Below are 27,351 nucleotides of genomic sequence, written 5' to 3'. Positions count from 1 at the left end.
TGTGTCCCAGAGTAGACTGGTTATCTGCAGTGTCTGCGCGGTGTGGGAGCTGGCAGGAGGGAGTCGAGAATCGACGTTCGGCGGGACGGCACGCCGAAGTGTTCGGTGATGGAGCCCAGGGGAGACTGGAAGATAAAGCGATAATCAAGTAGAGGAGAATGGTGGAGAATGTCGAGGGCGATGGAGACCGGTAGTCGGTGTACGATATCAGGACGCGCGGCGGGCTAAGCTAGATCGGTCGTTTGTCGTTCTGGTCTTTCTTAATACCAAAGTCTACGCAGAGAACACAAGAGTGATGTCCAAGAGGAGATGCTTGACAAAGGCAACGTTCGGCTGTGGTTGTGGTGGCGGGATGCGATGCACAACAATAGCGGTTTCAACGAGCAGCTGATTAGATTGTGGGCAGTTGTGAGGTAGCGCCTTCCCAGTGGAACAAGGCGAGGGCGGGAAAGTGGAGTGGAGTGGAGGGGGCAAAAAGCAAGAGCGACCTGGTCTGCCTTGTTGCCAAAAAAAGAGGCAGCGATGCCACTCCAGAGCACTAACCGGCGCTATGGAGGAAAGAGGCACCGGGCACACGACCTCGCTTATTCATGACTAATAATTCGGTATTGCTTTGTAGGACTTTTGGCTACATCCTAGCAGTAATTCGTACGAATTACCTCGTCCAGTATCAAGTGCATTTTGCTGACAGTCTTCCGCTCTGCATGTCCAATGATGGGTGGCCATGGGATATTCGACAATGACCATTACATGTCTACAGTAATTCGTACGACGTATCTTACAACGTTGATACGAAGAATTACATCAGCGCAACTTACAAGGTGCTTAAACTGTTGGCCAAGCATGTGACCAGCAGCAGCTCCTAGTGGACAGAGCCTTGCCCCAGTGTTCTTAATTTAGCGCACCCGGAGCGCGGACGGCCGCTATTGCAGATGGGTCTTGCAGGGAACAAAGAGACGCCTTGTGAGAAGGAATATGTTAAGTTTGATAAATGCATACGAACCACCAAAATGGAAGTATAAATATGACCCAAGAGTTGAAAGCACTTGCCAGCTCATCAAATACAAATACAGAGTACCAAAAGATACGAGAAATGGTACGCCAAGAGAAAACAATATGCAGCCACACTTTACACTGCAAATGCCTTGCTGCCCTGAACAAGGCCAGGACTCTGCCGAATGGTCATTATCGACCACGTCGGCGCGTACTTCCACGCCTCGTCTGCAGCCGGTGCAGTTCCCGGCGTGTTGGCATCGACCCAGCGACAGATGACGTGGCCTGTCAGGCTGCCGGCCGTGTTGGCGTCGGTATTGCCGTCGCCGGCCCATTCCACGTCGACCGTCCACGGCGTCTTCCAGTCCCGACGCCAGAGCGTAAAGTCGCCAATTTCCCAGTTGCCGTCCAGCGGGGCGGGCTCTTTATCAAAGCCGAAGCGCGTATCCAGGGCACTGCTGCTCCCGCGCACAGAGACAGCCTTGACTGGTCGGTCGAAGCGCAAGCCGCAGACCTTGGTGTTGACGGCAGTAATGTCGAACGAAGCGGCCAACTTGCCAGGCACCCGTGTCACGTTCACAGAGATAAGGCCTTCGTAACTGCCCGAGAAGGGCGATGTAGTGTCACCGTCGACGCGCGGCTCCAGACCGGTACCGTCAAAGGTGCAGTCGAGCAGCCCAGTTTTCCCGCCACCGGTGGCAGTGCATGCCAACCGACGACCTGCGGCGGCAGGAAGGTTGTTGATGATGTCGTGAATGTAGCCCTCATAGCCGGTCAGCGTGACAGACGAGTTGCCATGATCCACCGAGAAGTCCTGCCGGAGAGTGAACTTGAAGGGATTCGTAGCAGAAAAAGGAAATACGGCAAAGCTGTAGATGAGCGTGCCGATGAACGCGACGGCAAAAAAGAGTGGAATGTGCCTCGACACCCGGTGAACGAAGGGGGTCAAGGGAAGCAGGGCCAGAACCGAGAGTGCGCCAACGAGAAGATATGGCATCAGTACGTCTGAGCCGTCTGTGCCCGTCTGCTGTACGGCGGAACCGAGGAGGAGCAGCAGCTGGGCCGCAACGATAATGTTGAATGGGCCAAGAATAAGAAACTGAAGGAACCACGTCCAGGTGGGCATATACTTGGACCAGCCCTGCTCAACTCCAAACGGTTGCGACTGGACCGCCCATAGGCCGCTGCTCGGAACTTCGGCCGCCGCCTCTTCCCGCCTGCGTTCATCCAGAAGGGCAGACAAGGACCGCCGGTAGCCCGTGGCAAACGTGGTGGGCCGGTTATTGCGAATGTTGCCACCGATCAGGGGACTTGTCTCGGTCGGCACTTCGTCAAGGCCGCCGCTCGTGGCCTCGCCGGCATCGTTTGGCTCATTCTCAATGGTGCTCTCATTGTTGGAAACGCCCTCGCCAGGGGTCGGCGAGATCAGAGCGTCGCCTTCGTTGCCGTTGGCCAGGGCGCTCATTCTGCTATCCAGCTCCTCAATGTAGGCGCTCTTGGTCTTTAGGGCAAAGAGCTCCAAGAGAGAGATCAAAAGAGACGCAAACACGCTCGTCGCCAGATAGACGATGACATAGCCAGAGGCAATGTGTCCGCGGTCTTCGCCGACGGCGGCGACCACGAGTAGCACCCAGAAAATGCCGAAGAGCCAGAAAAGAGCATGTGTCCGGTGGAATGCGGATGGCCGGACAAAGTCGGCGACGCGCATAACGACCCAAAAGACGAAGACGAATACCGTCACCATAAGCGTGACCCTACGCCGATCAACATGTCAGTATGCGGTGCAAAGAAAGGGGGTAAGAAACGAACTTACACGGCGTAAAGATGGCTGTAGATGGCAAACGGCTGGACCTTGCAAACAAGGAGAGCCGTCCCATAAACAGCCGAGCCAGCCACAGCCAGCGCCGCCGGGAATCGAAAAAAGCCCTTCCAGCCGCCAATGTCGACCTTGCTGTCGGCATCGGCGCTTTCGGGTTGCTCGACGGAGGCGCGGAAGAGGTAGTCCTTGTCGAACTTGTGCAGCAGGAATAGGATAAGGGCCACGAGGAGCGGCGAAACGATGAGGATGGTCAGCGACCACGCAAAGAGGCTGCGGAGCGCGAGCAGAATCAGGCTGTCGCCAAACAAGTCGAACCATACGGCGTCGGTCTCGCCATCCTCTACGGCATCGCCCGCCGAGCCGGTCAAGGTCTTGGTCGAGGCGAGGGCGCCGGACAGCATGTGCCAGACGCTGGCCGTGGACGTGTGCCGGCGGTCGTCCTGCTGCGTGTGGTACCGCAGGCGTGGCTTCATGAAGGCCATGTCAAGTCCGCGGTAGCCCAGCGCGTTCACCCACACGCGATAGTCCGTCTCGCTTTGGATCCAGTTCTGTTTGAAGCCATCACTGGCAATCACCGTGCCGTGCGGGTGCGGTGCCTCGCGGTATGCCTTGACGACTTCAAGGTCCGTGGCGCGGAACAGCACCGCACGTCCACCAGCACCAGCTCCCTCAAGATTCACAAAGGTGCCGATGAAAGGGACCAGCGGGCTGTTCGCAAAAGCAGTGGCACCCAGCAAAAACTCTTCCTCGGCGTTGTTCAGCAGGACAACGACGCCACGCTCCGGCTGGTTGCCCGGCGTGCTGAAGTAGCGGACGACCTGCAGACATGAGACGACACCGACGCCATCGTCCGTGGCGCCGAAGCTCGAGGATACGGAGTCAAAGTGCGCGTTGACCAACACGATCTGCTTTTGCATAGCCTTGGCCTGCGGCGAATCAGCGGGTGCCCGCCACCAGTCACCGGCCTCGTCCCGCGTGCCGCGAATGTAGACGTAGATGTTGGTGCCTTCGAAGTACAGGCCAGAGCGGCGTCCCTCGGAGTACCTCGTGGTGAACGACACATTGGTCAGCAGATCGTCGAAGACGACCGCAGCCGTGTCTGCAATGCTTTCAGGGGCATTCCTGGGCGTTGTAAGTACGGACGACGTGCCGTCCGAACGGTCGGCCTGCGTCTTATAGGAGACACCATTGCGGTCGAGGATCTGATAGATGCGCTGCAGCAAAAAGACCCTCACGTCATCGTTAGCGTGGCTATTTGCCGGGTGCATGTACTGCGTCAGATTGGCAAGGTCGGCCCATGCTTCGACGATGCTGATGCCACGCGTTAGGGCTGACTCAGCCGGCGGACTGGGCACGGTTTCATGGATGTGGATGACGGGGATGACAGTCGCAAGGTAGACTACAACCGCCCAGAAGGTGACCTGGAGCGGCCGGAAGGCAAAGGGATTTAGGACCGTCATGTCTAGCGAGGAGAAGCCGAAAAGAAAGGAAAAGACAGACGGGGAGGGAGAGAAAAGAGAAGACGAGGCAGGGTAGTGCCGCCGTTCAAAATGGTGCTGTCATCCGTGCCGAGGCGTTTTCTTCGAGCGACCGAGAAGATGACACCAGAAACGACTAATGCAAAGACAAGCGATCCTCGCCAAATGCTCTGAAATGCAAAGTCGAATGAAGGGAATGGGTGGTTGGGGAATACCAACGACATGGGGTGAAAGAGGGGAAGCAAGGGAGGAAGCTTTAGAGGCAAAAGGCTGCAGCCGCGCGCCCGCACCTATTGAAGGCAGGAGCAAACCACCAGCTTCAGCGTATCCGCCGAAGCTTGGCCGGCAGCGGGCCAACCAATGACACCATAAGCGACGCTGGGCAGAGACAGCACCTTACCACTTCTTCCCCCAAGCTTCCTTCCTCTTTGGGTGCGCTTAGTTAACCACGGGGCCCCGCTCTATTCGCGACTTCCCTGAAAACAGCCACTCGCTCAATATGCATCAGGCTGGGAAGTCACATGATCAAATGGCAATAAATTATGCCGCTTCTCGGAGCGATTTGTTAAATTTGTTACTGCGTTCACTTCATTGACTTTTGCAAGACAGGCATCAATTTTAATTTATTTTTTCTCCTTGTTATTATGTATCTACTCTCATCCGTGAAGAAAGGCTCGCAATAAGTTAGTACGTTAGTACATCCATACTTAAGGCTGCGCTACAGTTAGGTTGAAGACACCAAAACGGTCTTCTTCGAAGCTCATAAGCGGTAAAAGGTACAGCAAAATACACCACAGATTGTGGAACAAAGTCAGTTAGCAAAGCAACACCGACACCAACTGTCGGTCGTGTGCGGTTGTCTGGTCGTCGGGTGAAAGAACAACAGCAAAAGACGCGGCGACTTCGTCAGTTCCGCACTACTTTCCCATGCCTGCGATTGCGGTTGTCGAAAATCGTGTATCATCGCTCACTCGCTCCTGTCGGCTGTCATGGTTAAGCAATGTGAATTTTACGCTCCCGGAGGTGGAGGTGGAGGCGGCTGGTCGCTTGGCGGCGGAGGGGGAGGCGCATCACCCGGAGGCGGCGGCGGCGGTGGAGGTTGCACCGCACCAGAGTACTGCTGGATCAGAGCGCTGAGACCAGAGTCCATGCCCGGGGGCGCACCCAGACCAGCACCGGCACCGGCACCAGGAGGGGGCGGGGGCGGGTGAAGACCGGGAGGCGCTCCGCCCATGCCTGGCGGCGCTCCGTAGCCCGGAGAGCCATGGTACGACGGCGGAGGCGGAATTGCCTGCGCGCCAGGCGCTTGGTGCCATGGGGCCATGCCCGGCGGGGCTGGGGGTGCGGCTGTCCCATTTTGCCCATTGTAGCCACCATGGGCGCCACTGCCAGCGTTGTAGAAGTCACCACCACCATTGTCGTAACCACCTCCACCACCGTTGTAGCTGTCGTTGTTGCGATAGTTACGATCACGCGCCCAGGGTGCGGGACCGCCCGAGGGACCACCTGGAGCATCTTTGGGAGGACCGTCGTTATCACGGTCGTTGTTAGCACGCCGCCAGGGCGCAGGTCCTCCTGTCGGGCCACGTTGCCACGGCTTGGGCTCGCTATTGCCACCACCGGGGCCAGAGGGACCACCAGGACCAGCTTCGATGCGCAGCGGCGGGCCAGAGCCACCACCGAGTTCTTGCATGAGTTGCTAGGGGAGTCAGTATTGTTTTAAGACAGAAACGTAAAAAAAAATTAAAAAAGAAGAAGAAAAGAGAGACAGATGGGCAGAACGATGGAATGATGGTTGCGGCGTAGCTTACCTCGTACTCGCGGTCCACCGCATCGCCACTGCCCGAGGGACCCAGACGACCAGCCGAGGACCGCACGGGTCCATCGTTCCGCCAGTTGGCGCCTCTTTGTCTGTCAGGACAGTCGCGAGCCATGTGGCCTGCGTTGCCACAGACACGGCAGATGATGTTGGCAGTGTAGTTCTGCTTTTCTGGGCAGTCGTACTTGCGGTGGCCGATCTGACCGCAGTTCTGGCAGGCCTGGTTCTCGTCGTCGCGGAGGGTACCGTTGAGGGCAGCCAGCTCACGCAGCTGGTTGCGCTTGAGCTCATTCTGCCCTTCGGGAATGGAAGCGGCCTGTTGGAGAAGAAACCTGTTAGCTCGGGGAGTCGCATGGGGGAACAGCTGCTGGATCAGCTGCTTGAGGCGTTCGTAGTGGGCGCATACAGTTTCGATCACATTATGGATCAGGCGCTTGGCCTTTTCCACCTTCTCCTCAGTGTCTGCCATGATCAGACAGTGAAGATCTTCTTCCTGGTTGCTGGAGTGTGCGGCATCAGAGCGGCCTGTGAATTGGTTAGTGTGGTTCAAAAGAAAAGCGGCAAAAGAAAACAAAGAAAAAAAAGCGAGGCGTAGTGTAAGAGGGTGGAAACTACATACCTTTGCCTTCTTTGACGGAACCCTTGCCGCGAATGGCAATCTTGGCGCCAGATTCTGTCTCCATTTTCTTCAAGGTGTTGCCTCTGGGACCAATAAGTAAACCAACTTGAGTAGGAGAAGAAAGCTAAGTGTTAGTATCAAATTAATAGGCTCCAACGCGGTTTGTATCGCGTCGACAGATTTCAAGGGTTAGACTTGGTTAGAGAAGGGGGAGAAAGGAGTGACAGTCGCCGAATATTTTCAAGTTAGGTTTAGTTCCCATGATGGCTTCAAGGGGACGGCCTGCACAACGAGGCCAAGACACAAAAGACACCGTGCACGCGTCGTTGAGCCTGGTAGTGCCACCAGAGAGAAAAGATCCGGCTCCATGGCAAGGAAAAAAAGAGGAACAGGAATGGAAGGAACGGGGAGGCTGACGGGGGGAGGGGAGCAGGGTGGAAGCAGTTAGAGGCGTTAGAAGGGTTAGCAATCATACTAAAATTAATTTCAGGGTAGTCGTTGACGGGCACGTAGACCTTCTCCTGGGTCTTGGTCGGCCGGCGATAGTCCTGGGGCGGATGGTAGTTGGGGAAGGTCTTAATGGCCTTCTCAACTAGCTTGTGGCGCTCCTCCTCCAGCTTTTTTCTGTAGCGGTACTCCCGCGTGTTGATACGCCGGCCGTGGTTGTCGTACTGGGGTGCGGGCGATGGCGAGCGGTCGCCATCGGCTGGGACGACGTCGTCGATCTTGAGCTTCTGCGTGATCTCCTCGATGCGCAAGTGCAACGTGTACGCCTCAAGCTGTTCGCTGGTCATGTTGGCCAGGATCGCCGTGGGCAGACCCATGAGACCAGCCGCCTTGTTGTCGGACGCTTCGCCCCACCGGTTGCGCTTCTTGCGGCGACGGACGCCGCCATCAAGGCCGCCATCGGTTGCCGGCGGTCCACGGGGCTCTGGGCTACGCCCGCGCTTCAGATCGCGATCCCGGTCGTAGCCTCCACCATTGCGGTCGCGGTCATCACGGTCGCCCCGGTCACTACGATAGTCGCTGCGGTCATGACGGTCGCCGCGATCGTAGTCGCCGCCGCCGCCGTTGCTGCTGGGCTCAGAGTCGCCTCCAAAGCGACGCACTTTCCCGAGCGGAATGTTGTTCGAGCCGGTGATGCCCTGATTTCTCCAAGACATCTTGGCGGAGTTGTCGCTGCAGATGGGCTATGATGCCGGTAAGGGTTGTGTCGATGGTTTGGGGCAATACTGACGATAGAGCGTCAGTTTTGCACTGAGTTGGAAGTTTAAGGCTTCCGAAGCATCGACAACAGGTTCTTGAGAAGAAGGGGCAAAAGTTCATTTGCCGCCGCCTGCTATAACGAATGCTGATTGGACAAGATCCCGCTGTCACGTGGAACGCCATAGCACTGTGGAGCTCTAGGCACCTCTTGGAAAACATTGTGTCTCATTGACTTCGACCGAAACTCAAACGATTTGCCAGAATGAGGATTAAAAACTTAACAGTACTTTGCTAGGACAGTGCAGAAAGTATGTTATACCTCTCTTTTCTGTTTATTTATTTTTTCGTCAGATTTATTACTCGTAACTTTCATCACTTTGAAACATGAGGACAGTCCGAATACATATCCAAGTACGGAGTACGAAATACTCTGTACCATACATCAATCTCTTGGCAGCCCCCCACTGTATTTACCGTGCTGACATCCCCCCATGCTGTGCTGCTGCTTACTTGCATATATTATCCGTAGCAGTCGGCTCGAACGCAGTGCTACAATACACATTGGTCGTCGACAATCTGACCATGTTCCGCCCTTAGTGCAAGGCTGACCTGCCGCCTTACCGTACCGTTTTGTTTTTCTCTATTTCTTCAGTTTCTCTGCATCGTCGGCCATGCCCTGCTGCACCCAGGCGCGACCCGACGCGGCGCGCTTCTCGAGGTCGGCCGCCGAGAGATTGTCGAGGGCCGTGTGGCGCGACGGGATGTTGCGGCCCTTTTCGACACCGGGACGGGCGAGGATCTTGTCGAACCAGGCCTTGAGGTGGGGAGTGTCGTCGAGGGTCTGGCCAGCCCAGCCTATGTTGTCTGTGAGTGTTTTGTTGGCAGGTCAAACAATACGGCCAAGACGGAAACCTACGATGCGAGGCAATTCAAGGCCAGGTAGCAATGTCGGCAATGGTTAGACGGTCGCCAACAAGGAAGCCGGACGTGGACTTGGCTAGATGGTCGTCGAGGACGTGGTAGAGGCGGCCGGTCTCGTTGCCGTACCGCTTGACACCGTATTCGATTCTCTCGGGAGCGTAGCCTGTGCTTCTGTTAGCAATCCAGCGACGCGACGTTCCTGGTGAACGTAGCTAGCGACTCACGTAAAAAGTGGTTGGCCTGGCCCTGCATCGGACCCACTCCGGCCATCTGGAAGAAGAGCTACAACTTGTTAGCGACTGCGAGGCGTGCAAGCTGAACCAGGTGTGTACGGAGACAGAGCATACCCAGTTGTTGACTTCGTAGTACTCGCGCGTGCCGAAGGGGTACGACAACTTGTGCTCCGTGTCGTAGCGATCCGTCAAGTAAAGCAGGATGGAGCCGCTCTCAAACAAGCGGATGGGCTTGCCATCGGTATGCGTGTCCGTGAGCGCCGGAATGCGGCCGTTGGGGTTGATCTCGAGGTACCAGGGCTCCTTCTGCACGTTCTTGGTGAGTTCGATCGCGGTGACCTTGTATTGCAGGCCCAGTTCCTCAAGAAGAAGCGAGATCTTGATGCCATTGGGCGTCTGAGACGTGTAGAGGTGGATGTCGGTGGGAGTGGCCATTGTGTTGCGTATTGCCGTTCTGATCTTTGGCTTCTGCAGTTGGGGAGCTGGCGATTCTGATTTTGATTGTGATGCTTGTGCTTGTTGCGATGCAAGGTGCGATGCTATGTGGTTCAGTCTGTCTGTCATTGGGCGATGCACGACTATTCTTGTTTCCTTGATATTGACCGCCGTCTTATAAATACCTTGTCATGAGCTCCTTTTGTGCTGTTGACGGCATCTCCTCGTTTTTTGAAGCGGGCATCAGTTCAACTACCATGGCTTAGAAATCACGGAAGGTGTACCGGCGGGGTTCTTGCAGACGAACCTGGTACAGGCTTGCTATGTACAACACTAAAGCGCCAGAACCCAACAATCGGCCGCCCAGGTGCTGTGTGCTCAAGATTACTTAGGCATCGGACTGTTGGAAACTCCCGTATGTCGTACGGATTTGCACAGTTACCTTGTGAACTGGCTAATCAGCGTCTGGCCGAGCTGGTTCATTGCAGTTTCCCCGCAAGATACATACAAGTAGCTGCTCTCGGCCGTTTAAGCCTGCATTCCCACTTGGGACAGAGCGCAATTATGTGTCGGGATACATCACTATGGCATCAACGAGCCAGCCGGCGTTGACTTCGCTGGAGGGCCTGCATGACAACGCGTCCGAAAATACTCCGCACAACGTGCCCACACTAGAGCGGACTTTACGACAGCGCCGTTTTCGGCATATGATGTGGAATCTCATAGCGCTAAAACAGCGCTATAAACACGGGCAGCACAGCGCATTGGAAATCCAATGCGCTCGGCTATGCATCAGGTTCATGGTGTGCTTCGGCTACTTATAACCGGTCGTATTTCGTAACTATCTTTGTGTGGTCTACATACTAGGAAGATGGGGTGAAAGTAGCGACACAAAACAAGCAAAAGGTAAAAAAGAACAAAAATGCAAGCTTCATAGATGTAGCACATAATGTTGGCGCCCATGGTCCCTGGCCGTTCATACCCTCCGACTGATTCAAACCACGAGGAGACTCAAATGCAAAGGGGAAAAAAAGGAGACACAAGTAACAAAACATACAACGCCAGAATTGCTAAGCCGGGGAGAAACTGAGGGACAAACGCAGAGTTCAGATCAAAGAAGATAGGATTGGTCGAGGCCATGACGAATCAAGGGCAGACGGCGAAAGCGAGCACCACTCAACCGCGGCGGTAGCCCCCGTTGCGCTCTTGGCGACGCTTTCTCTTCTCCTCGGCATAGGCAAAGTCCTGTGTCTCGGAAACAACGCTCGAGCTGCCCGAGTACGCACTGGGTGCCGACAGGCCGGGAATGACGTGGCGGTACGATTTGGTGCCTAGGTCGCTCTCCGACTGGCCAGCATCCGTCCACGCACCGGGAACTTGCGACCGGCCGTCGCCGCCGGCCTGTGTGCCCTCGCCCTCGTCAATCTGGCGCAGCGGTGTGCTTGCATCCTCGCCGTACTGCCAGCTAAAGTCGCGACGGTTGCTGCTCGCCGCGGCAGACGCCGCGTATGAGTGAGAGGCGCGCTGGCCCCGCTCTTGTAGGCGCCGGCCCTCCGCGCGGACACGCTCCTGCTCACGGGCAGCATTGCGGTCAGCTGTGCTGTACACCTTGCGGATGCCCTTCTTGGTTGGCGTGTTGGTCGGCGTGTGTTCGCGGTTCGAAATGAGCTCCGACGTCACCGTGCTCTCGGTCGCGGCCGACGACGCACTCGGGTTGGAGCCGTCCCACTGCGAGCTGTCACTGGCCTTGTTGATGCCGCCCACGCGGGCAACCTTCTCGTGACGGTAGTCGCGCAGGTGGGCCTGGGCGTTGGCCTCGGCCATCTCGTCGACCACACCGTCCTCGTTGACCTTGCGGCTGGACCGCGACTTGCCGTCGTTCTTCTTGCGGAGTTTCTCGTTGTGTTTTTCCTCGCGGCGCCGTTCCTTTTCGCGGTCACGATGCTCCTTCTTCTTGCGGCGCTTCTCGCGGCCCATAATGTCACTGACGCCGGCCGTGATACCTGACATCGCAGTCGACTCCGTTATGCCGGTCACGCCGGTGATCACCGTGGAAGCATCTTCAGTCGAGTTGTCGTCGACATCCTTGTAGATGCTGCCGCCACCCAGGTCGGTGCTGGGTGTGGCGTTTGACAGGATCGTTCCGTTGGGCCCCCGACGGCGCAGCACCGTCGTCTTGTAATCCTCCCAGTCGTTGTTGGTAAAGTGGAAGCCGCCGTTCTTAGCCCAGAAGAAGAACCAAATCATGGCCACGCAGATGGCGGCTCCTAGAATGCCAAAGAGCGCAAAGATAGCATTGTTGTTGATCGATTGCGGCGCAGTTACGCCCACGTGTGGGTCGGGTGTCGTAGTCGCTGCATCACGAGCCAAGAGAATCGCCCGAGCCGCCAGCGGGCCGTGGTCAAACACCTTTGTCGAGCTCACCGCATTCCGCGACGTCGAGAGCCTCGACACTAGGCCGCGGAAAACGGTGGGCGCCATTGGGCGGGTGTTTTTTGTTCGTTTCTTTGGTTTCTGGCTGGAATGGACCGGCAAGGCAGCCGGTCAAAAGGTACGTAAAGTGAGGCCTCGATTTGCGCTGGATTGTGAGGGATTGTAAAGCAGATTGAATGCCAGCCGACAGGGGCGATGCGAAACAAACGGCCGTAGCCACGAGCAAAGAACGAACCGTTGTCAGGGTTCCGTTCACTGGCAATGAGTTGGGATGTAGAGTCGATTGATAGATGGAGACGTGTCGCGACACAGATTCGAATTGAATGTCGACTTTGTGGAATGGAGAGAGGATCAAGATCTGCGCTGAATGCAAAGAGATAATGGGAGGAGGGACGGAATTGGGTGGTAGGCCTATCTTTGTTTGGTTCCCCTAGAAACCGGAAGGCGAGATTGGGCAGTGCTGGGGCAGGTGCGAGGGGCTGTCCCATTTAAAGTGGCAGGCGCCAATGACGCGATGCTTTCCAAAACGAGAAATTATGGCGACGCCACGTTCTTGAGCAAAGAATTCACAGAAAAATAAAAAAATAAAATAAAAAGACATTGCGAACAAAAAGAATGTTAATTAATGTGCAACGTTTTACTTCATACAGATGTTATCGCAACATTTAAGTCGGAATACCTTGTAAAAGACATTCATCGGCATATGCGGAGTGTGCCTCACGAATTGGTGAATCTTGGGATGTAAATAGACGGTATCCCAGCAACCACACGTCTTACACACGTGACCCACTTTTCGTCCGCCACACATATCTCAGCCACAGGCAGAGCATGAGTACACAACTCGCGTGCACTTGCCGTCCCAAGTTCAAGGAGCGTCCGTTGCCAGTCTCTCTTATTCCAGTGATTCTTGAATGCATGCAGGTTGAGTTGTAAGATTACAATCAAAATCTGACGAAAAACGCCCAAAAGTTATTGAACGACCGCCGCCTGCTACTAAGCGCCGACACCCACATTGCGGCCCCTATCTCCGTATCTCTGTCACCCAGACGACGTTTCACCTCCGTATCAACTGCGGAGACGCTGCGATTTCTCCACAGCCTTTGTGAGGAGATTGAGGATACTCAAACAATGGGACAGAACACCAATAGGACGTTGCTAACGCCATGTCTGCCTCATATCAACGTTGCTTGCTGCCGCTGGCCTGGTTGCTGGCGTGTTTCTACCAATGCTGATGTTACAGCGCCTTGATCACACAATGTCCCAGCATTTCTCATGGGCATGTGCCATGTGCCTTGCATGGTGGGAAAGAAACGCGTCGCCCATGATCGCTCCGTTCTGGACTTTGATTGCCCACTGACTATGAACAAGCCACTCGATTGCTCCGTTTTGTCTCCCCACGAACAGGAGTTGAGGGGGCGTGGCATTAGCATGATCAACACAAGGCCAACGGGGGAAACGTCCATGCAATGTGTCTCACGACCAACGTCCATTGCCGAAGAAAGGGGGATAAGAAGGCGAGCTTCCCTGTCCAGCTACATCGGTGCCAATTGGACGGGCTTAGGAACAATTCATGCTTCACCAAGCGCTAGGATGAAGCTGTAGAAGTGCAGGTATTGGAAGGAAGGCGTACGGACCTGCTTCGACCCTCCTTTTTTATGCAAAGGAACATATGAAGCCCCTATATTTAGCATGTGGTACGGTTGGCGTGTTCGTAGGGCGAAGGAACATCCCCGGCGACGTGAAATTTGAACATAAGGTCCAAAGTAGGAAGCAGTGCGGAGCCAGCATTCCATCATCGCTCATATTTACAGTTGGCCGGACATGTTGGGGTATCCAGACGGGCAAATGTGCCAGCCGGAGAAAACAAACTAAGAGGGATAGGCCCTATTGGCGGAGCGCAAATCTACCACGAATAGACGTATATGTGACCTCTAGTATAACCGTAGAAGGAGGGGGGATCGCCGTCGAAGACAGTTCGTTGTCAATGCCGTGTGAAATGATGCGGACTCCCCTATTCATCCCCAAGGCCGGCCTAGTCAATCCGAACAGGTTGATTTAGAGTTCTGTTCCATTGTTCCATGATTCGATAAAGGATCGCGTCGATGATGGGAAAGGGACGTCTGTTTTTGTTGTTGGCGGTTGCGAATCATACTTTAGGCATGTCATTATGCGCTGTCGGCATGTTAAATGTGACTTTGGCTTGAAAGCCTGGCAAAGTCGGGATTGCTAAAACAAAAAACACAAGGGCTAAGAAGGAAACAAGACATTGTATTGATCGTTTAGAGAGTCCAGAAACTAAAGTGATATATTCCCATTTTCGTTCAAATAATCTGTGTTTTAAAACAAACTGTGTTGGGGTAATATATGGCCTTCATGACAAAGAGGGTATCAAAAACTTTTTAATCCAGTACGAATGCCGCCGTGGAAACAAACGGGCCGGTCGACATCAGTCGGTAGAGCACGTATGTATAGTAATGACACAAGCTTGAAGACAAAAGACAATTTGATAATCTGGGGGTGGCCAGGGCCCATCGTAGAAAAGGGTGGGCAAATTGTGACAAGATTAGCTGAAAAAAGTCGTAAATCGTACCCGAAAAGGACATCATGTTGCGTCCCCAGGACGACAGGACGACAAGTCCATTGGCAACTGTGCAAGAGACGTGAAAGAAAGGGCAAAGAGAATAAAGCAGCAAAACATAGAAACGCTCGCTCGCTTGCTTTCGCTAATAAAAGGCATTTTGCAAGTATGCCTCATAAGGAAAAGAAAAAAAAAAAAAAAAAAAAAGTAGAAATACTGGCCGCAGGTCAAATAAAAAGAAATAGAAAAAAAATCAGAACATATCGTATCGTCGTTTCGAACAATTAAAGGAAGAAAAGAGGAAAAGAAAAAGAAAAGAAGAAAAAGAAGAAGTACGTCATCTTGCGTTTAGCGAGGCGGCCTCAATCTTTGGACCTCTTGTCATTTTCTTTTGGTCGTACTTTATAGTTGACGTTTTCATTCTTTTTTATCATATCCAGGACCCGGGTGCTGGAAGTGGATCAAAGGGAGCACCTGTGTAGTCCAGGGCCCCGTCGTAGTTGTACTCATATGGTGCAGCTGTCGGTGCATAGACGGACCTAGACTGGGAGGCCGCACGGCTGCGCAGAGCAGGGTAGTCATGGCGCCCTCTGCGGTCATCTATTTCCGCGAAGCTGGCCTTGTCGCTGCTACCGATCCGTCTACCTAGTGGTGGGCCACGGATGTTGATCTCGGTGCCGTCCTGGCAATGCATTTCTGTTTCGCCATACTTGAAGACAGCATTGCCCCTGACCCGGATGGTCAGGTCTTCTTCATTGCTGGACCGCGTTGTTCTCGTCGTGGCTGACTGCCGCCAGTCGCTTTCGTCGCGGCTGCCAGAGCTGCGGGTTGACCGGCTCTTGGGACCGCCGCGCCGGCTAGCTTCGTACAGCATTTCTTCTGTGAGGCGCATGCCTGCCGTCGCCATACCGGTCGTTTTATCCTGGTATGAGCTGGCAAACCGAAGCTTCTCATCCAACGCATTGCCAGGCAAAATGGGCTGCTCCCCGTAGTATGAGTTCCGACGACTGCCCATTGTGCCCGCTACCTCGGTTACATAATGTCGCGGTTCCAACTGGTAAGGATCGATGCTTTCGCGGCGCGTCCGCGGTATATGCATCATGCCATACTCAAGGTGAGAGCCTTCAAGGGGTTCGAGGGGTTCAAATGGCTCATCACTCAAAGGTTGGAAAGGTTGTCCTCGGATCGAGATGGGTCCGGAAGGAGGAAGCATGGGAGGTGCAAAGGGCGAGGACAGCATCGGCCGAGCAGACATGGGACGCATCGACGGAGGGCGTGAGCGTTCATCCTCCATACCTAGGCCGTGGCTCATGGAAAGGCGACGCATATCGCGGCTCAAGTCAGATTCTGGCTCGAATCCGTCTGGATTGCCATACTCGACAGTCGGCGGCGGGCGGTGTCCCATTGATGTCTGTGGGCGACCGTGAGCAAAGCGCTGTTGAAGTCCCCGCATGCCGCCATTGCTAGGAGGTGCCGGAGGTGAGAAAGTCTCGTGGTGGAACGCTGGCCCAGGCGGCCCAGGCGGCCCAAGCGGGTGCATTGGTGGCTGGGGTGGTGGCATCATGCCGTAGCCGTGCGGGGGCAGGGGATGTGGCTGCCACTGCTGCGGTGGTGGCGGCGGGGTCATAAAAGCGGATGGGGGCAGCATGCCGGACGGTTGTGGCGGTTGTGACGGATGCAGCGAGTGGTATCGCGAGTTCGAGAGAGGAGGGCGAGAGGACGCGTGGTAGGCGGAATTAGGCCGCGGCGCAGCCGTCTTTGACCGCGGGCGAGCCTGGGCGGATGCGATGGAGGCAGGATCGGCCCCATAGTACACCGCTTCTGGGTTGTCGCGCGATCGGCGGCGTTGAGATGCGGTCTCGATGACCGGGGAGCTCTTCGAATGCCGCGTTGCCGGGCGGGTGAGGGCTTGTTTCTCGGGCGGGACGGACCTGTCTCTGTCGCCGCGTGGTCTTGAGGACTTGCTAGATCTTGACTCGCGACGCCTCGGATGGGCAGTCGAGTCGGAGTCCGTGAAGTGGTTGGCGGCCGATGGGGACACGTCGCGGCGGGACTTTTTTCTACTGATGTTCATGCGTTCTTTGGAGGGACTGGGCGCAGCTGATGCGGCGTATGTGACATCTCCATGGACATTTCCCAGGTCGTCCTCCTCCTGCATGTAGGCAACCTTTGACGATTTTGAACTCTTGACAGACATCGTGGAGGTGCTACACTCGTATCAAAAGAGCACTGAGCGTTTTGTGAAAAGTTGAGTCGTCGAGGTCAAGAGTGGGCGAGTGGGCGAGTGGGCGAGTGGGCAGTGCGGAGCAGAGACAACGGAGAGCGGTAAGGCGCGATGAAGATGGGCAGGGGAACAGGGCAAAGAACAACACGAGAAAAACCGAGGGCGTTGGGGGGATGAAAAGGGAAAAGAGAGAAACGAGGACAAGGAAGAAAAAAAGGATAAAGAATGAAGGAAAGAGGACACGAGGAGAAAGGAAGTATCGGGGCGCGCGTGCAGCCCGTGAGGCAGCGACGGTCGCTTTTCGTCTCCCAGTCGTAGGTGTCTATCCCCGCTTGAGATTGTGTGACCTTGATTAGATGGATGGAGTGTGTTGGGCGCGGACGTCGGCAGCTTCACAGGCAGCGAGTGAAGCAGGGGCGCGTGGATCGGACGTGGTGCTCAATAGGCAGTCGTGAGAAGAAGGATCTCGATCTCGTTCGTCGAGAGCAGGAGAAGAACAGCCACGAAGGAGAACCAGTTCTCTCCCGGATGCCTTGGGCAGCTTGGATGGTAGGGTGATGTTTGCAGGGTTTCGCCAGTCGGGAAGAGACGAGCCAAAAAAGTTGAGTGGGGATCGGGTGGTTTTATGGATTTTTGTTTGGGTATGGGCAGGATGGAGTATGGGGTTTCCTGGCAAGCCAGGTCACTTGTGGGCGAGCAGGGGCCTATTCGCTGTATCCGTTTCGTTCGAGGTCCGTTATTCGTTCGGACCTCGTCCTTCTTCCTCGTGACGACCCAGCAGCGAATATGTGGACGACGGTGGTAGGTTGACGGATTCTGGCAAACGAACAGCCACACATGAGTCAGAAATGAAGAGAACGAGGAAAAAAGAAAAAACCGACGCAAGAGAGTGTAGAGTGCAGGAAACAAGAACGAAAGTCGGTGGTCGGTTGCGTTCTGGGAATGTCAATTTGTTTATGTAGAGTCACAAATCACTGTGGCAGCCACAGGGACAAGATGGCGTTTCTTATGGCCGCGGTGGTGGTTGCCGTTTCTGTTTGTGTTTGCTGTCTCATGAGGAAGGTATGAGGTTTGTCTTTACGCTACTCTCCCTTCTTTCCATTGTCGCCTTTTCGGAAGGGGTGCGAGGGGGGGACGGCCGACGAGGAAGGAGGGGGTGTGCAAGAAATAGGGTACCCACTTTATAAACGGAGAGCGGCAGGAGACGTGGTGTTGTGTAGATTTGTGGGAACATGAGGCTATGCGACTGCGAGGATATGAAGTTATGAGACCTTGAGACTAGGAAAGAATGGCTGTATGCCGTAGAGTGCCAGACACATGGTCCATTTGCCAGATATGAATAGGCCGAATTGCTTGTAAAGACGATGGAATGGACGAGGATGACGGTATGGCTTCGTCCAAACCCAACGGACTTGTGTTTTTTCATGAATTAGGGGTCAGCCTGTCTAACTCGAGAAAGAGCGTGAGGACATATGCTGTGGGGAAATGAGGTGTGATTATGCCGCTGTCTTCTTGTGATTATGTCGCTGTCTTCTTCGCAGCGAAACACTGCAATTCCATAAGTAAGGCGCAAATGGGTGGAGACACTGCGAGAGGACGAGAAGGCACGAACAGGAAGACAGGGGTGTCAATTGCATGTGTGGTGGTTGTGATCGTTCCTTCCGTTCTCGTAATTACACACAGAGGAGAGCAAGATGGCAGGGCCGACCGACCCTCACAATTTCAATTAAACCGGAAGGTGCTGAACCGCTGTACGAACGACGCCAAGCCGTTTCTGACCCTCCGTTCTGGCTTGTTATCAGTGGTATCGACAAGAACGGAGAGGGACAGACAGGGCCACGTCTGAGGGCAAGACGCGGGAGCGAGCGAATGGCAACGGCCGTGGTGGCGAAGACGTCCCGTCCTGGCTTGTCCTGGTGGGTTGGCATTTGGGCTGCCTACATCGTAACTACTGTGTAAGAAAGAGCACAACCCAAAGCCGGCTGGAATGGGCAGGGGCGTGTGTGGGGAGGAGAGACAGGAAGGGCGAATGAGGGGGAGCGTTGGCAAGGTGGTGACAGTCGACGCAAAGAGGAGGAGACTGTGCCGGCGCGAGACACGGGATGTTGCTGCGCTAACCTTTTTAGCGGGACACGACGTACGGAGTGAGCTCAATATTCACAGCGAGGGGTGTTTGGTTGGACTCAGAACAGGCAGAAAGGAGCTCCAAATGGACGCTACTGCGCGAGTGCACACACCACTTGGCAAGTGGTGGTTCATTTTTTTCTTCTTCTTTTTTTTGTGCATCCGGGCTCGATAACAACACGCGGTGCCAAGTCAAAAGACCTCCGGCCAAATGCTGACCAAAAACAGAAGCACATCCTGCCGCCTCCATGTTGTGAGTACGGAATTGCTTCTGCAGTTTGCACATGCCATCCGGCTGCAAGGGACTACCGACAAGTGCAGAAGGTCGTAGCATAACGGTACTTGGCCTTGGAATGCGGCTGGCGCGAGGTCAACCGGGTTTCGAGATACGGGCGAGCAAGTGGGTGAACGGAGTGAGAAGGACCCAGAAGACGGACGACCGATTCTATACGATGTACGATCTCAAAACGGGCAAGATGGGACTGCCGGATACTCTCTCCGTCGCCCCGTTTTGTACGGCAGCATTGGGCATTAGGTCAGAAGAGCCAGCAGCCACTTGGCAGATCGAGGTCCGTTTTCCAGAGCTGCTGGTCGTAGTGGATGACGAGAACACGGTGCTGCCAATTGGCATCGATTAGACAACGAACACAAAAAAAGCCAACCACTCGCAGGACACTGCCTCAGCACGGCGGCCAGGACGAGTTAGAATGAGGCAGTGAGGCAGGGCAAGGCGACTGCATGGTGCATGCGGAGCTGCGCGCTTTTGATGCACGCTCAGCACCCCCTGCTGCACAGTGCTCCGCTAGATGCAGTCCCTGCAAGCACTCTGGCACTCAAGCGTCCGCCAAACGAGCCTCAAAGTCACACAGAGCCAGCGATACAAGCAGGGCGAACTGGCGGAGGTTGGGCTGTGCTGTGCGAGCAACTGGAAGCATCTGAAGACACGAAAAAGTGGGACTGGAGGCTCAACATCGTCATAAAAGCGACGAGGGCCAAGAAGAGATCCACTGTGCCGCTGGCAGCAGGTTTTTGGATTCTCTCTGTTTCTTTTTCTTCCCGCCCAATAGGATTAGCCGTCCGTTTTCTCGACACGTTGACTGGCCGTTGAGGCTATCTGCTGATTTTCTTAGCAATCGTGCCCTCGTTTGTTGTCCTGCATCAAAGTCGTAGCAAGTGAGTGACTGCAAACAATGTTTATGCACGGACATCCTGCACCATCGACGACGCGCTGACGACAGTCTTCCAAATACGCTGTTAATCATCCTGTATTACCAATGCTGAAGGAGCCATAATGCAGAATGCCCATAACGCCCAGAGCACCAGTGGGTACACAGATGTCGAGAGATACTTCGATAAGTTGGACGTTGAAAGCTGAATATGTAGTGCAAAGGATCCATTCACACCAATGCCGGGCCGGATGACTTTGCCTTGTGGTGGATAGGCAACAGCGGCCGGCTCACGGGACCGGCCTCAACGCCGAATGTGGGGGGTGGGGCAACGGAGCAGGCAGTCACGAATATGGAAGGCACGGATTGCAGTCCTCGGAAAGGGTGACAAAATTCCAATCGGTCATTCTGTTGGGAAGGCGGTCGCCCCAAGTGGCCGTATTGCTCGTTTGCGCCTCTTTCGACCTTGCCCAGTTATTTACCAGGTGCGTTTTGGTTTTGCACTCAGCTGCAGGTCGTCGCCGCGCCACTCGTCTGTCGGTTGTCTGTGCGCCTTTTCGTTCTTGGATGACGGGCCAACTGACCCCAGATGGCACGACGAAGGGTCCGTTTCAGACAGCTAGACGCAAGGCAATATCGTCCAGCATGTCACGGGGCGCTCTGCCTCTACCTGCGCAGATACATCTCGGCTACAGAAGTCAAAGGAATTCTAATCGCGCCAACGATCTGCCAGGCAGCGATGAGTCTTTTCCAGCACACGTCGAACTGTTCGCACCCCCCCCCCCCCCTCAACGAACAGCATGACAACGACAACAAACACAGCGGTATCATGCGGGATCGACAAGATATCGTATACTCTTCTCTGTCGCTATCTCATTACCATCAACCGCATTACACAGAGGACGCATCGTACAGTGACAGACGCACATGCCCTACCGGCCGGTGTGCTGTATCCATTCAAACAACACGCCTATTATTTGCCCTATATCCTGTGATCCTGTGTTCTGTTCTATCCATTTCTGTGAAACAGGCGGATGGGAGAGTGAACGTGTGGCCCGTTCTCGTAGTCCGACACCACGCAACAAGCACAAAAGGCTTCAGTTGTGCGTTGCGGCAATGAATGCAGGGTGGTAAGGATCGGGACAACGAGCGGGGACACAGAAAGTTTCCCAAGCTAAAAGAAAGCATCGACTTGGCTCCTTGTTTGTCCCGCTCAGAGTTACCATCGTTTCGCCGTTTCCCGTGTTTCGACTGGCCTGCGTTTTCCTCATTGGTCCTGTCCCGCGGCACAAATCTAACTGGGCATCTTATGACGTGCTGATATACCCTCCATCGTGTTTTCTTTTCGGTGTCGCCTGTCGCCTTGTCATCCATTTTCGGTCGTCTGCTTTTGCGTCTCACGGCGATTTAATAACGAAAATCTGTTTCCATGCTTCCTACAAGTTCGGTAACGGTGGTAAGTTATCGTTGTCTGAACTTGTTATCAACAACACGGGTTCGCCTCCGGGTGGTGGTCAACCGTCTTAACCTTATCATCTTTGCCCCAACACCCGGTTATCCGCCAATCCACGAAGCGTCACACAATATCCTCGTTTTCTCACAAGAAAACCTTCGCTTCGCTGTTGTGTCATTCTCTTGTCAATGCCCATCGTGTTTGTGTTCCCCCAGACGCATCTGGCGTGATCTATGGCTCGACAGGTGCCATGAGACGTAGAAAAGGCCTTTGCACATGCCCTGTTCACGGGATATGTTTTCTGCATCGAATCTGCAGCTCACAGTCGCCACAATGCATGGAAAGATGCACTGAGGAATAAAACTATATGTATATAAAAAGACAAGAATAGAAGACAAACACAAAAAAAGACGCAGAGCCAGCCACACAGAGTTGCAGGGCAAAACAATAACAGTAAACACACCAAAACTTAACAACCCCAAACACGCAAGCAAAACAACGCGTTGCGATTGGAAACTGCTTGCTACAAATGACTGTTTTTCTTAATGCATCGCTCATTCGCCAACCACCACTCTCAAAATTGGACGGCCTCGAGGGCGTCAGCACGAAAAAGTGGGCGTAAGGTGGTATGGAAGGATTCTTGTGTACATGTACAGTAACCGGATGCATACCCATTTGCTAGGCTGGGGCAAAGCATGGCCTGCATAAAAAGCATAAGGCAGTAAATTGCCGGCTGCATCATATGTGTAGATGAAGGGGGAGCGGAGATGATTGTGCGTCGTAGCGGTTTTCTTCACCCATACTCAAGAAAAGAAGCAAAGAAAAGGCGGAAGTGGCGAAAGCAAGAGACGAATGTAAACAAACGCGAAACAAAATCGCCGATCCGCCCAAACATCAGGTCTTATTTCCAAGAAACAGCCTCTTGTCGCTCTCAACTTAGGCAACGTGAACCAACAACTGTCTCTGCACGGCTTTTTTTTCCCCCCAGTTTTGCTCCCGGCCATTCTCTCTGAGTCATATAAACTTTGACGTCGCATCACCGTTCTCCGGCTATCGTGCCCGATGACCTCTAACTGTGGCAATGTATATTTCAACGGCGTCCTTGTAAACGGAAAGGGGGACCCTTGGCAAACAACAAAAAAAGTAGAACAAAACGTAGCGGATAGATATGCTCGTCAGCAACAATCAGGAACTTGAGACGAAGTATCACAAGGTTTTAAGACATGCACAGGGACAAACATATACAAAGACAACGAATTTGAGATGTGAACAAACAAGTGTAAAAGAAAACTCCATTCTCACTGGGCTGTGTCAAAACGTATACTACAATATAATAGTACGTAGTAGGACAAAGTTGGCAACGGGCCAAAAGAGACCGGGATAACTGCGGAGGCCAGCTAGACGGTCGATCTCGCTTCGCCGGTGCTGAGACGGATGGGTGGCAACTAAAGTTCAAACGTGATAAACGAGAAGGTCGGCGAGAGGGTAACATCGGGGACTAAATCTTCTGACTATTCTGTTCGACGACGCAAAGTCAAAACAGAGCAATACAGTAAAAAAGGCTACCAGATGCAAATGAGGTTTGCGAGTTGTTCCAAGGCACAGGTCATTTGAACGCAATCATATGCACGAATCTAAAGGAAAATACCTATACAAGTACAGTCGGACGACGTTATCAACGACAAAAAACGACGAAAAAAGACGCACACGAAGATAAAAGAAATGACGATCATTCGAAACAGAACGCCAGTTACAATGCATTGCGTGGCGATTCTCTTCACTTCGTACTTCATCCATGCCAAGAAAGCAGAGCAAAGACGTCAGAATGGGGCCATGTGCGTCCTTTGAGGTTTGGGGTAGCTTGTCCCCTGCGACTGAACTTCTATACAGAAGCACGCAAATAACTACAAAGAAAGGAAAAATAAAAAAATTCGAGGCAAGACGGCAAAGTCGGCCCCAAAGCTACGATAACACACCAGGTTGAATCGAGCAATATTGACTGGCGATCTACGCAAAACTCGTCGACCATGTGGATGGAAGACCAAGCGCAACGTACAAAGACCAGAACAAGGCCATTCGGCTTCCACCACGCATCGCCCAGCACAACCACTTTCTTACTTTTACAATCACGACACCGGCACCACTCAAAGACCGGCGCTAGTGCACGAAAGTGAGTACAGGATAGATTGCTTTTTCTTTTTCCTGCCCGCCGAGGAGGAGGAGGCTGCGCGTCTTAGAGCAGCGAGGTGCTCACCGCCTTTTCTAACTTTCTCCTTCCACCCTCTCTCCTCCCACATTCGTTTTCCTTTCCCTTTGCCCTCTACCTTTATCCAATAATATTCTAGCTCGTCGGATAAACTGGCAATTTTATGCTTGCTTCCACTGAGAATACGGATCTGTCTCGAGTCTTCGGGTTTCCGTCTCCAGTCTCCGTCCACTCTTGGCCCATGCTCGTGACATAATGGAAGGCCAGGACAGGCCAGGCCAGATCGGGTGCACTCTTGTTCGGCTGCAAGTAAGACGGAGAACATGATGGACGCCCCTTTCCGACAGTTGTCGCCATTGGTGCTCTGCAGACTCTCACGTGCTGGGACAACTCAGCCAACAGATTAGCTTGTCGACCGCACTAAACAAACTTTGTTGGCTTTGCTTTTCTTTAACGTTCTTGATCCGATATTCGTATACCAAGCTAGGTCCTCTGTTTAGATGGATAAGGAGACATGTCAGAAGGCAGCAAAAGAAGACCCCTTGTAGAAAAACCTGTGCCGGCCAGCTCTGTACGTTAACAGTTGCCGCTAATCTACTCTCTCAGCAAAAGGCAAGTCTACACAAGTTGGCGAAAGTGTATAAAAGGGTCAGGAGGCGAAGACGACGACGCCGACGGATCGCCGGCAGACCACAGGCCGAGCGAGATCTGTTGCCGAGATGTCCATGCGTTTGGCCTTGGCGGCCAGCTTGGTCGTGCCATTGTTTGTGGACACAGGACGGAGTGGAATATGGCGAAAGGACATGCAGGTAACGTTGGGGTTCCCGTACATGTATTCTGGCTTCAGGTCGGTGCCTAAATCCGTCATGGTACCGGGCGCGGTAAACTCTGTGTAGGCAATGCAGTTGTGGTCGGAGTCGAGGCTGCCTGGTAGGCAGATAGGAACAAATCAGCGGTGTCCCAGAGCAAGGGCCTCGCTCATGGGTGCAATATCGGCGATGTATGTTCGGAATAGTTGGACGGCCCTGTCTATACCGTAGGCAGTTTCCCGGTCGGGCACTTTCAGACAAGGGGTCCAGCCCCTCGGTCAGTACAAGGTTGAGGAGGCCGATGTGTCTTACTGGGAGGCGGCCACGCGGCAGGTGGCCGCAGTCGTTCAGAACGGTGGCGGCAAGAAGATGGGCAGCAGCACGACAATAAGCACCAAGAACAGCAAGGCACCGTCAGGTATGTATTCACTACGGCGATGTAGGTGGGCTCGTGGGCACGCCGGAACAGGCCAAACGTCGCGATTTCATGTCCCAGAAATTGGGCGAGTGCAACGAGGTGTCTTGCGAAAAAGGAAAGCTTTATCAATGAGACTGTTGGAGCACACACGTCCGAACGGAAGAGGATAGGCGAATAACCTCCTCTTTGGATGGCGTGATCATGCTCCATCCCCATGCCGCTCCATGTATGGCAGGTGTCCATTAGGCCAAGATACCAAAAAGATGTCTTATAGCCGTCGTTCCAGAATATCTTGTAAACAAAGGCCGTGTCATTTTCTCTCGTGGCCAAGTATCTGGGCGATGACGCAGTTGCAGCGTTCCATTCATGAGGGCTCGACGTCGTCGGGATACCTTGAGGCACGATGAATAGAGGCGAATGTGGCCGTCGTCGGTATGAGTGGATTTGACCGAAGATCTGCTGCAAAGGCCTGAAACGAGACAGAGAGGACACGACTGCTTGAGTCGGATGTATGCGGAGAAGAGGAGTAAAGGTTGTTTTGTAGTTGTAGTGGCCGTGACATGTAGTAGATGCAAGGTACTTATGAGGCATGCGAATGAGCTCATTTGTTCTGAAGTTTGGATGTCCTCGGAAAGGTGAAGGGAAGGAAAGCACTTGATGGTCAAGCGATGGGTAATGGTTAATGAGGAAGTAGCCATCACGCTTCAGTTCTTTCCTCTTTGGTCCTCGACCCAGCTAGGCATGAGCAATAGTTGCTCTTTCTTCAAATTATGGGCAGTCTCAATCCCAAAACAGAAGTCGCGATGCGTGTATCCTATGATGCACAGGTAAACGGTCCTCAATGTCGACTTGGCCGTCTACTTTCCATAGCTTAGCCATTCCTCGTTGAGCCCAGGATTACCAGACAATCGACAATACTGCATCCACGAGGCATAGCATCGCTTGTGCCGACAATACTTCTCTCTCTCTCTCTCATTTTACTGGAACGACGACTTCAAGCAGTATATAAATGACGGTTTTACAGTATCCTTCATGTTATATCCCCCCCCCCCCCCCCCCAGTTTACTTTATTTTCTCTTGGCCTTTGTCAGACGTTCTCAGCCATTGTCTTACCGCAAGATAGTTAACAAGAGACAATACCTTGCTACCGCTTCCATGCCGTGCCTTTTCGCTCTTCTTCAATTCTCTATTTTAAACTCTTATTACTAATATTCTTTGTACTTGATGCAAAATGCTAAATTCATGTTGCCTTAGGCCGCGAATAAAACTGCTGTCAAGAGACTTGCTAAGAGTGGTTGCCTTGCGAGGCTGGTTCGGGGACGAGCTGAAAGCGGCAGCCTCTTTGGCCGACCAGTCTCGTTACACCTCCACTCTCAGACTGCAGTTCGCGCGTGGTCTTCTCCAAATATACGGTGCATATCTTTCACAAAAATTCGTGTTCCGCGGTAGCCGAACGAGGCGACCAGTCGATTCCCTTGACTATGATCAACAGACACGCCAGATTCTGGCTACTTCCCACATTTTTCGGCATTCGAAAAACTATTAATAATAATAATAGTAATACAGAACCCGGCTCCTTTGGTAATGATGGCATCATGCAAGGCACATCTCTGTGAGTCGTCGGAGTCGGCTGACGGAGTATTCTCGTTCAGAACCTGCACATGCACATTGCCTGAGATGGCCACCATGTGAGTCGACTGACTCAAGTTGCCGGGCGCGCCATGCTCGCCACGCCATCAGTGTTCCATTAAGGGCTCTTGGCACGATCGAAGTGGAAATGTGGGAGACCCCGGACTGCTTGAGAGCAGACGTGAACACGAGTTAACGAAAAGGGGAGAGGGTGAAGACAACCGAACGTGATATAAAACTCGGCTTCGAAAGCACAAAATACAACGGCCTAGAAGATGTTAAACAAAGACGGTTACGAGAACAGAATCCAGTTTCTGGGTCTCAGGGCAACGACCTGTGTCTCAGAAGCAAGACAATCAACGATGAAGAGAACGTCAACAACAGTCAGATGGCCAAACATTAACGTGGAAATAAAGGGTAACGCCAACGCCGATGAAGCTTAAAGGGGAAAGGCACTCTCAATATTTCCTGGAAAAGGGGTGTGGCCGCTGTGCCAAGGTGGTGTCGTGCTGTGTCTCAGCTTACGAGTTTTGCTGTGGCTGGCGTAAGCTGCGAAGAAAAAGGTGTAAGATTAGGTCGGCAAGAATACCAGGTATTAGATCACTCAAAGCGCTGTAAGAAACACGGGCTAAGGGGCTGGTAGACTACTACGGTCACAGCCTCGTCGTCGTAGTCTTCATGCTATTTACAGGCGGTTTCTAGCTGTTTTAGGCCCTAGTGGACCCTAACCGGAGCGGACAGTAGTGGTCACGGGTGCTTCCAGCGGCTCGCTCGGGTCTAAGGTCACG

The 27,351-nt window shown here is 53.6% G+C and overlaps 6 protein-coding genes across 6 annotated transcripts; all 6 read right to left on the bottom strand.

The window, feature by feature from the left end:
• Positions 1–1,129: 1,129 nt before the first annotated feature.
• Positions 1,130–4,272, bottom strand: SPBR_06513 (peptidase family m28 family; the record flags this gene model as incomplete). The annotated part of the gene is made up of 2 exons (XM_040764769.1): positions 1,130–2,747; positions 2,807–4,272. The coding sequence occupies 2 exons, from the start codon at positions 4,270–4,272 to the stop codon at positions 1,130–1,132; spliced, it is 3,084 nt and encodes a 1,027-aa protein (XP_040616481.1).
• A 1,027-nt stretch (positions 4,273–5,299) lies between these two features.
• Positions 5,300–7,891, bottom strand: SPBR_06636 (splicing factor 1; the record flags this gene model as incomplete). The annotated part of the gene is made up of 4 exons (XM_040764892.1): positions 5,300–5,989; positions 6,102–6,634; positions 6,729–6,782; positions 7,204–7,891. The coding sequence occupies 4 exons, from the start codon at positions 7,889–7,891 to the stop codon at positions 5,300–5,302; spliced, it is 1,965 nt and encodes a 654-aa protein (XP_040616480.1).
• A 683-nt stretch (positions 7,892–8,574) lies between these two features.
• Positions 8,575–9,523, bottom strand: SPBR_07638 (glutathione S-transferase; the record flags this gene model as incomplete). Its single annotated transcript, XM_040765892.1, has 4 exons — positions 8,575–8,798; positions 8,899–9,018; positions 9,080–9,137; positions 9,203–9,523. 4 exons carry the CDS (start codon positions 9,521–9,523, stop codon positions 8,575–8,577), a joined length of 723 nt encoding a protein of 240 aa, XP_040616479.1.
• A 1,176-nt stretch (positions 9,524–10,699) lies between these two features.
• Positions 10,700–12,004, bottom strand: SPBR_07326 (uncharacterized protein; the record flags this gene model as incomplete). The annotated part of the gene is made up of 1 exon (XM_040765580.1): positions 10,700–12,004. One exon carries the CDS (start codon positions 12,002–12,004, stop codon positions 10,700–10,702), a length of 1,305 nt encoding a protein of 434 aa, XP_040616478.1.
• A 2,960-nt stretch (positions 12,005–14,964) lies between these two features.
• Positions 14,965–16,731, bottom strand: SPBR_06993 (uncharacterized protein; the record flags this gene model as incomplete). Its single annotated transcript, XM_040765248.1, has 2 exons — positions 14,965–15,656; positions 15,831–16,731. The coding sequence occupies 2 exons, from the start codon at positions 16,729–16,731 to the stop codon at positions 14,965–14,967; spliced, it is 1,593 nt and encodes a 530-aa protein (XP_040616477.1).
• A 7,625-nt stretch (positions 16,732–24,356) lies between these two features.
• On the bottom strand, positions 24,357–24,575 carry SPBR_08040 (uncharacterized protein; the record flags this gene model as incomplete). The annotated part of the gene is made up of 1 exon (XM_040766289.1): positions 24,357–24,575. The coding sequence occupies one exon, from the start codon at positions 24,573–24,575 to the stop codon at positions 24,357–24,359; it is 219 nt and encodes a 72-aa protein (XP_040616476.1).
• Positions 24,576–27,351: the final 2,776 nt, after the last annotated feature.

This window comes from Sporothrix brasiliensis (assembly GCF_000820605.1).
Source record: "Sporothrix brasiliensis 5110 chromosome Unknown Cont20, whole genome shotgun sequence".
NCBI lineage: Eukaryota > Fungi > Ascomycota > Sordariomycetes > Ophiostomatales > Ophiostomataceae > Sporothrix > Sporothrix brasiliensis.
Note: the sequence above shows the minus strand (reverse complement) of the source record. Positions and strands in the feature narration are given on the sequence as shown.